Below are 10,000 nucleotides of genomic sequence, written 5' to 3'. Positions count from 1 at the left end.
TCCCTTCACTTCCCTTTCCTTCACCCCTTTGCAATTCAACCCCTTCTTCATTCCCTCCCCTTCATCAATACACTCTTACCTTCTTTCTTCCTATCAGCCTGTCCTCATTCCTCTCCTCTCCCTTCCATACATCTTCCGTCTCCTCTCAGCCTGACTCCCGCCGCCTCCTGTCACCTCGACCCACCGTGGGGTAAGTGAGGAAGGGAAGGGAGAGAAGGGAGGGTGTCTGGGGAACAATGCCCACCTCGTTAACTGCATTTGAATTAAGATCTCATGTGATACCTTCCTCTATGATACCTTTCTCTCTCTGTCTCTCTGTGTCTCTGTCTCTGTCTGTCTCTCTCTGTCTCCGTTTCTCTCTCTCTCTCTCTCTAACAATTCGTTTCATGTCTGTGTTATCTCGTGTTCCCTTACACTTTCTCTTTCTCAGCAGCAAAAATAAAGAAGAAAAAAAGATAATGTGTTTTCGCCCGGGATCGAACCGGGGACCTTGCGCGTGTGAGGCGCACGTGATAACCACTACACTACGAAAACGTGTTAGTGTAATAAGAAAACATGAACCTGCCTTGGCTTGTACATCCTTCACTTTTGTCTATTGCTGTCAGTGCATGGTAATAAGTTTCGATAAGTCCCCGTGACGATGAGAGGCACAAATAAACTACACGAGTAATGAGCTCACGTTAACTTTAGTAATTGAGCTCATTAACGAGAAAGTAGAGCGAAGATTTGAAGAGAGTAGATTATGAAATGTGAGTAGGGAACGAAATGCTATGAGATATTGAAAGTAGTAGTAGTAGTAGTAGTAGTAGTAGTAGTAGTAGTAGTTGTAGTAGTAGTAGTAGTGGTGGTAGTAGATGTAGCAGACGTAGTAGTGGTGGTAGTAGTAGTAGTAGTAGTAGTAGTAGTAGTAGTAGTAGTAGTAGCAGTAGCAGCAGCAGTAGCAGCAGTAGTAGCAGTGCAGTAGCAGTAGTAGGCAGTAGGTAGTAGTTGTAGTAGTAGCAGCAGTAGCAGCAGTAGCAGTAGTAGCAGTAGTAGCAGCAGTAGCAGCAGTAGTAGGAGCGATAGAAGTAAAAACAGTAGCAGTAATCCTATAGATAACATCATCATAGCATCATCATCATCAGCAACAGGAGTGATAATAGCACTAGGACTAGACTGAGGAACAACATCACTAACACAACACAAAAACACCTCTCAGGCTACCCATTAATCAAATCAGACGCACACTAAGCCCATATCCCAAGACCAGATTAGAGAGAGTGAAGAAAGCGCTGGTATTTTTTTCTTTTTTCTTTTTTTTGACCGTCCCTGAGCCAAGACGGTCTGCCGCGTTTGTTTACATACGTCAGGCCAATCTTCGGGGAACGCGGGCTGGACTGACCCCGACCGCCCCTGTTTACTGGCCGTCACCCACTGTTTACAGGAGAGAGAGAGAGAGAGAGAGAGAGAGAGAGAGAGAGAGAGAGAGAGAGAGAGAGAGTTAATGGGGACACAATTTAGTCTGAGGACAAGCTAAGGAGACCTACGACCTTGAGTAATGTATAAGATTATTGCCACCACACACGCTTATGTCATTTTCTTCATTCCTGGCGTGACGTGAATACATGTGTGTGTGTGTGTGTGTGTGTGTGTGTGTTGAGATGAGTGATCGTCTCTCTTCTCATCAGCGCTTCCTGGTTCCCTCCACTCCTACTACAGTACTAACTCTCCTCCTCCTCCTCCTCCTCCTCCTCCTCCATCATTGGCCTCTATAACTCCACTACAGAATCAAAATCTTGCCCAATCTTCTCCACTTAGCCTATGACACTAAGGGCTTATTCCGTCACCCAATCCCGTGCACTTAACAGCTGTAGGGGAAGTTACTGCAGGTCCCAAGGGTTCGTGCATGACTCTAGGGATAGTATAACAAGAATTCTGCATCATCAACACGGAAAACGCCAACTAAAACACGATTAAACTCCCTTCAGTAATGAGACACGTTTTTATTTCCAGATTTGTGTAAGATTAGATAATTTTATTGACATTGGGAAAGGTATATGGAGGTCAGGAGATTAATGGCCACAGTCTTTACTATCTTAATCCCCCACATGAGTTTCTGAAGCCTTTAGAATCACCAAATAGTAAGCAAAATGAATAAGGACACGCGTCATGGTACTCAAGGTGTTAATTATCCATCTCTAGCATTCAACAGTGTGTAGCTAAGTTTTCAAGAGTACTGCAGTGTTTTATGGGTGTTTCCTTGATGGTACGGAGCGTAACAATGCATAAAAACGCAACTAGTAATCATATGTCTAACTTTTAACAGGCTGTAGTGAAAGTTTTCAAGAGTACTGTGGTTCTCAAGTGTGTTTTTCATCATTGTAGAGTTAAACAGGAAATCAGCATAATAGGAAAAATACGTGAAAATCCAATGGTAATATTTCTAATGCTTAACACACTGTAGTGGACGTTTTCAAGGGTACTATGATTCTCAAGGATGTTTTCATGATTCTAGAGAAAGTTAAACAAGGAATCCGCACAATCAATAGAGAAAACTCACATGAAAACCGAACCAATCATCGCTGCGGGCTCAGAAAACAGCCCTGATGTATGAACAAAGCGTTTCAAAATGCGTGGAGAAGTTTTGCAGATTGGTTAATTTAACTTGCAGTATGTGGGCGATTTGTGAGTCATCGTGAAGAGCACCTATACACCAAAGGCTACGTGGTCCGGGTCGCCTCTCCCGTTCAGACGCCACTAAACTGCCTCTCAGTGGACCCTTTCACCCTACAGTGACTCAGAGGCAGACTGACAGAAAGGCGGCTTACTCTATAAAACAGGAGACTCACAGACTGACACGGATACGTTCAGATTAAGTTTTTCTACAAGTACACACATACAGATAGAGATACAGATAAAGACAGACGGACAGACAGACAGACAGCTCACTCTCCTTATACAAACAGAAAGATAAAAAAGAAAGAAAGAAAAGAAAGAAAGAAATACAAACATATACAGATAAACCAGATACAAACAGACAGGCAGATAGACAGGTAGTTTATTTACTAGCATAGACACAAAGGCAGGCAGACAGACAGACACATGTACATAGTTTAACTTTTAGCAAACAGACTTATTTTAAGAGGGAGGTTTCAAGAAATCTGTCCCAAACTTTTTGCAAACTCTGTTACTCTTTAAGGGAACTGGCAATCAAGTTGGCCTTTTTTTTTTTTTTTTGTTGCAATTGGCCACTTTCCCCTCTTACATGAAAAAGATATACAGATAGATACACACACACATACACACAAACACACAGACAGGCAGCTTATCCAGTAGTACACACAGAAAAATTGCAGATAACTCAATGGTGCAGACAGACAGACAGACACACAGACAGACAGACACATAGACAGATACAAACAGCTGACTTTCTCACAACTGGGCCTGACTCATAACCATTAGTACAGTGGCCCTTGCTCTCCCTGTCAACGCCTTGCTCTCTCCCTGACTCTGCCTCCCTTCAACCATCCATGACTCACTTCCTCACCAGTTCACCCAGTCAACAGAGTACCTCCCTCACTCCCTCACTCACCCTCCCTCATTCCCTCATCCTCTCCACCAAAAAACAATCTTGGCTATTTAGTAAGTGAATCTAATGTTCTGGTGTACAATCAAGACAGTGGTTCATTCAAGTGGCTTTAACTAGTACCCCATAACCTCTCTGTTTTCTTTCTCCCTCTTTCTCCTCTTTCTCTAGTTCGTCCTCTGCCGCAATCCATCATCTCCCACTCCCGCTCCTCCCGCTTCTTCTACATTTTCGCTGCCAAAAATGAGAATGCCACTAATTCATGATGCTTTATGTAACACTGTGAGAAGACAACAGGGTACAGGGAGGAGACAGGCAGCCCTTCTGTGCACTGTTCCCGGGCTGCTGACTGCCTGACTGGGACCACCAACAGCAGGAGGAGGAGGAGGAGGAGGAGGAGGAGGAGGAGGAGGAGGAGGAGGAGGAGGAGGAGGAGGAGGAGGAAATGGAGGAGTATCATGATAAAAGAGGGAATGTGTAAATTACGGTCAATAAAGCAGGTGATGAGACAAAGTAACCCTCCTCCTCCTCCTCTTCCTTCTCCTCCTCCTCCTCCTCCTCCTCCTCTTCCTCCACCTCCTCCTCCTCCTCCTCCTCCTCCTTCTCCTCTTCCTCCTCCTCCTCCTACTACTCTCTCTCCTCCTCCTCCTCGTAATCCCCAGTGGTTCCCAAGTACACACACCTTGTGGTCGTAGCCGAGGCCCCAGGGATCGCGGCAACCACAAGTGAAAAAAAAGGAGAAAGAAAAAAAGACTTCCCAAGACAACCTCAAGGCGATTATTTGCGACCATCTATGTTTTCTTTTCCCTTCACTTTTCATAATTTATTTCATCCTTTATTTCCAGAGTTGTGAGTTTAAGCGTTGAGCGAATTAGTGTTGACTGTTTATCGTTGTTCATCTAAATTTTCAATTATTAGTTATTTTTTCTCTTTCGTCTTTTTCAGTTCTTCTGCCGATTTCCATTTTTTTTTATGATATTCTTTTTAATATTGTTTGAAGATCGGGTTTTCCTCTTTTTTTATGTTCCCTATTATTATTTTTCTTATTCTGAAGGAATATATTAAATTCATTCTATATTTTCTTGGCTGACTAGCTAGCGAAACAGGTCTCTCTCTCTCTCTCTCTCTCTCTCTCTCTCTCTCTCTCTCTCTCTCTCTCTCTCTCTCTCTCTCTCTCTCATTTTTGTTTATCTGACTTCCTTGTTTGTCTTTTCTCGTGGCGAAAGACCTGTGTTTGTTTGTTTATTTATTTGTTTGTTTTGCGGTGGGCGGATCCTTATTTTGTTTTGTCAGATGACCTCTTATCTCCACCTCTATCCTGGTCTCCTCTTCTTACTCTCACTTTTCTTTGTCTCTTTCTCTCCCCCGACCCTTCAGAAAGTATCCGTCTATTCTTCCAGTACTTAAGGCAAGAAAATAAACCTGCAAACACAAATGTATCCCCGTGAAGCACTAAAGGTTTCACGGTTCACTGTTTCGAAACTTTTGAGTCATTGCTTCGGTTTCTCTTTCATTATTGTTGTTATTATTTTTTTTTAGGTATTTTATCTTTTTTGTTGCTATAACTACCGCCACTACTGCTGCTGCTGCTGCTAATATTACTACTACTACTATTACTACTACTACTACTACTACTACTACTACTACTACTACTACTACTACTACTACTACAATCGTCTTCTCTCTCTCTCTCTCTCTCTCTCTCTCTCTCTCTCTCTCTCTCTCTCTCTCATTTTTTCCCCTTTCTTCAGTTAATTATTGTTTGTTTCCATCTGCCACTATCAACGCTACGATCTCTCCTCCTCCTCCTCCTTCCTCCTCCTCCTCCTCCTCCTCCTCCTCCTCCTCTATTTCCTTCTCTTTTTTTTTCATCTTACTTTTCCTTCCCTTCGTGAATCTTGATTTTTCCTTTAGCAACATTATAACTTGCATTAGCCGATTCAAGTTTACACACGCAAGCACACACACACACACACACACACACACACAGAACTATAAGCGTGTGTGTGTGTGTGTGTGTGTGTGTGTAATTCACCTCGGTCGTCTGCTGGTCACCCAGCCAGCCTTCCTCATTACGGAGCAAGTTCAGAGCTCATAGACCGATCTTCGGGTAGGACTGTGTGTGTGTGTGTGTGTGTGTGTGTGTGTGTCTCAATCATATACATTATAACTTCTCTCTCTCTCTCTCTCTCTCTCTCTCTCTCTCTCTCTCTCTCTCTCTCTCTCTCTCTCCCCATTATTTTCACAGGAGAGTTCTTTGTCGTTATTAATGCGCATGAGTGCTTTTGGACCCCAAGGGAGAAGGGGAGAGAGGGGGAGAGGAGGGGGGAGAGGGGGAGAGAAGAAGAGTGAGAGGGAGAGAGGGAAAGGGAGAGGGAGAGAGGGATAGGAATAGAATGAGGAAGAGGGAGAGAAAGGGAGAGAAGACTTCAAAGTACCCCGTCATGCTACTCTTCTTCCATCTCTCTCTCTCTCTCTCTCTCTCTCTCTCTCTCTCTCTCTCTCTCTCTCTCTCTCTCTCTCCGAAATTAAGTCTGAATGATTCTTTAATAATCACAATTAGCAACTTTCTTTTCCCGTCTTAGAAATATTTCCTTCAATAAAAGTATTTTCCTTATTTGCTTACTTGAGAGAGAGAGAGAGAGAGAGAGAGAGAGAGAGAGAGAGAGAGAGAGAGAGAGAGAGAGAGAGAGAGAGAGAGAGAGAGAGAGAGAGAGAGAGAGAGAGAGAGAGAGAGAGAGAGAGAGAGAGAGAGAGAGAGAGAGAAAGCAATCCTGGAAAATGTTTATAAAGAGAAAATAAAAAATAATCAGTCAATAATAATAATAATAATAATAATAATAATAATGATAATAATAATAATAATAATAATAATAATAATAATGATAATGATAATAATAGTAAGGTAAGGACAGGTGAACTTACCGTGATTGCTCAGCAGTGCCCATGGTGAGGCGGCGAGGAAGCCGAGTACTGCTGACAAAGAGGACGAGGAGGACGAGGAGGAGGAGGAGAAGGAGGAAGAGGAGAAAGAGGAAAGAGATAAGAGGTACAACAAAATGAGGGAAAAAAAAAGAAAATATCAAGAAATTTCCCTCACTCTGACCGTCTCTCTTTCCCTCTGTCTCACTCTACCCCTCACACACTCTCGCTCACTCGTGCTGTGTTGTCCAGCTTGCGCGTATCTGCCTGCCTGTCCTTCCCTCTCTTTCTCTATCTCTCTCTCACCACAGCCCACCACCCACTACCCTGTGCCAACCGTCCGACAAGTCTGACCGCCGGGAACGAACTGAGCAGCACGTCTACTTCAAATGGCCCGCCTCACCCTCTCTGACCCGGTAGCTTGCCAGACACCACCACTCCAGCGAGTCAGCCAGCCAGCCTCACTCGCACCAGCCCCGTCCCGTCCCTTCCCTCCCGCCAACCCCGCCGCCTGTCATTCATAAAAATTCTCTCTCTCTTTCTTTCTCCCGCCTCTTCGCCTCCCTGCACCATCTTTTCCGGAGCCAGCGTTGAGATTGAATGATGTTTCGTGGTTTTTTATTGGTGTTTTACTGTGTTTTTTGTTGTTTTTGGGGATGTATGTGTGTGTGTGTTTGGTAAGAGTTGGTGAAGTTAGGTGTGTGTGTGTGTGTGTGTGTGTGTGTGTGTAATTCACTGTTTGATCTGCTGCAGTCTCTGACGAGACAGCCAGACGTTACCCTATGGAACGAGCTCAGAGCTCATTGTTTCCGATCTTCGGATAGGCCTGAGACCAGGCACACACCACACACCGGGACAACAAGGTCACAACTCCTCGATTTACATCCCGTACCTACTCACTGCTAGGTGAACAGGGGCTACACGTGAAAGGAGACACACCCAAATATCTCCACTCGGCCGGGGAATCGAACCCCGGTCATCTGGCTTGTGAAGCCAGCGCTCTAACCACTGAGCTACCGGACCGTGTGTGTGTGTGTGTGTGTGTGTGTGTGTGTGTGTGTGTGTGTGTGTGTGTGTATTAAATGATTTTCAGTGTATGTACATGATGTGATCAATAAAACTATGAAAACTGTGTGTGTGTGTGTGTGTGTGTGTGTGTGTGTGTGTGTGTGTGTGTGTGTGTGTGTGTAATTCACCTCGGTTGCCTGCTGGTCACCCAGCCAGTCTTCCCCATTACGGAGCGAGCTCAGAGCTCATAGACCGATCTTCGGGTAGGACTGAGACCACAACACACTCCACACACCGGGAAAGCGAGGCCACAACCCCTCCAGTTACATCCCGTACCTATTTACTGCTAGGTGAACAGGGGCCACACATTAAGAGGCTTGCCCATTTGCCTCGCCGCTTACCGGGACTCGGACCCGGCCCTCTCGAATGTGAGTCGAGCCAGGCTATTTAACCCTGAGTCGAGCGTGCTAACCACTACACTACGCGGTGTGTGTGTGTGTGTGTGTGTGTGTGTGTGTGTGTGTGTGTGTGTGTGTGTGTGTGTGAGGATCGGATAGTGGGTGTGTGATTCTACACTTGGAGGGAAAGATAATGAATGTGAGATTGTAAGAGAAGGACGATCGACTCATTCATGTTCTCTCTCTCTCTCTCTCTCTCTCTCTCTCTCTCTCTCTCTCTCTCTCTCTCTCTCTCTCTCTCTCTCTCAGTGTTTAGTTTTTTTTTTTTCCGTGCCAAGGCCTCATCTGGTATGCATTTGCTTGTCTAAACACACACACACACACACACACACACACACACACACACACACACACACACACACACACACACACACACACATTCCATTCATGAATTCTTACACCTGAAAAAAATACTTGAATAAAGGTGAAGGTTCAACGAAAGGCTTATGCACCTCAATCTTTACCTGAAGCTTCCTTTTCCTGAACACTGAGCACTTCACCTGTTCTCTCTCCTACTGCTCAGCCTGTCCCTAAGTCCTTTAATTCTTTACCTAAATTCCCCTTAAGCTTATACCGGTCTCTACTTATGCTTACCTTCTTCAATACTAGGACATGTTTTCAAATCTATTCTGCTTACTATATGGTGTGATTTTATACAGCTTTGGAAACTTGTGTGGTCAATAGAGTAGTGAAGATTCTGTCCTTTAATCTTCTGACCTCCATAGACCCCTCCTAATGTAAGTAAAATCGTCAAATCATACTCAAAATACATGATAAAAATGCGTCCCAGTACTGAAGGAGTTCATTCTTTATCTAAATTCCCCTTATACCGGTTCCTAATTTAAACTTAATTCCTTCGTTGCCTGATTATTTTTCCATATAATTTTTTTCTTCTTAACCCCTTGAGTACCATAACGCGTTTTTCATATTCATTCTGCTTACTATTTGGTGATTTTACACAGCTTCAAAACTCATGTCGCGGATTAAAATAGTCAAGCCTGGTTAATAATCTTCTGACCTCCATAGATCCTTCCTGATGCAAATAAATTAGCCTAATCGTAAACAATCTCAAGATAAAAATGTCTCCAAGTATTGAAGGGGTTAACATCACAGTTTCTGGACCGTATTACAACAATGGTCATCCTTCGCTAACATTTCACTATAAAAATGGTTTGGTTGGAGAGACAGAAAAGAAAATGAAGCAAACAACAGGTTAATGTCCTTTTTTTACCATGGTGAAATATTTACGAGACCTTAGCAAGAAAATAGCGTCAAACAAAAAACTATAGCCATTGAAGTAGAAAATTTGTGTAGCAGTGAAAAGGTTAAGTAATTCTGTAGTCTGTTGAAAAGATAAGATCGACCTCATTTTGTTTTCTATTTTTCATCTATCTATTTACTTATTATACCTATTTATCTACTTATTTCAATTTTATCTTCCTTTATATTTTTGTTGACAAGTTCCTCCCTTTTCTGTGTTATTCGCACTTTTCTCTTTCATTATATACAACAACAACTTTATCCAATCAAACCAAACCAATCCTTGCCTCTCTTCCTCCGTTCTTTATCTTTTTACACAACACTTCTTTGTCTATCACTTTTACCTTCCCTCCTTCATTATTCACAATGTATAAATTCCTCATTCACCTTTATTTTTGACACTCACTTCTACTTTAGTTTCCATATACTTTTGTAGCTTTTAGAAAATACTGTAATTTCCTACACACTCTTATTTTTTATCTTTATCCATGCAACTTATGTTTACAGTACTCTAAATAGTAATAAAACCCTTAGTAATACATCAAACTGTGTATCGTGAACTTAAACTACTCTGAAAAAAACACTACGAAGCAAAACCGAGTGACTAAGTTGTTAAGACATGTTAAGACCTTGTGTTACCTGTAGTTCATTTTCTTGCTGAGTTATATCACGTAGGGGTTACTCAGGTAAACATAACATGGTCTATAGAGTCATTAACATTCAGTGGTTAGCGTCCCCCTTCCCTTTATCCTCTCCTACCGTAGCCTTGAGTACTCTTTACTACACC

At 43.0% G+C, this 10,000-nt stretch overlaps 1 protein-coding gene across 12 annotated transcripts in view; it reads right to left on the bottom strand.

Moving 5' to 3' along the window:
* LOC123513000 (papilin-like) overlaps positions 1 to 6,888 on the bottom strand; it is a 151,220-nt gene extending 144,332 nt beyond the window's left edge. For 7 of the 12 annotated variants that reach the window (XM_045269799.1, XM_045269797.1, XM_045269796.1 and 4 more), the window contains exon 1: positions 6,491 to 6,887. In XM_045269799.1, the coding sequence (XP_045125734.1) occupies positions 6,491 to 6,513 (23 nt within the window). In that variant the 5' untranslated portion in view covers positions 6,514 to 6,887. Of the gene's footprint in view, positions 1 to 6,490 lie in introns of all 12 variants that reach the window. The other 5 variants (XM_045269801.1, XM_045269802.1, XM_045269800.1 and 2 more) reach the window with 3 other exon arrangements.
* Between the last annotated feature and the right edge of the window lie 3,112 nt (positions 6,889 to 10,000).

This window comes from Portunus trituberculatus, chromosome 35, assembly GCF_017591435.1.
Source record: "Portunus trituberculatus isolate SZX2019 chromosome 35, ASM1759143v1, whole genome shotgun sequence".
NCBI classification, from domain to species: domain Eukaryota; kingdom Metazoa; phylum Arthropoda; class Malacostraca; order Decapoda; family Portunidae; genus Portunus; species Portunus trituberculatus.
This window is presented reverse-complemented; position numbering and strand designations above follow the sequence as displayed.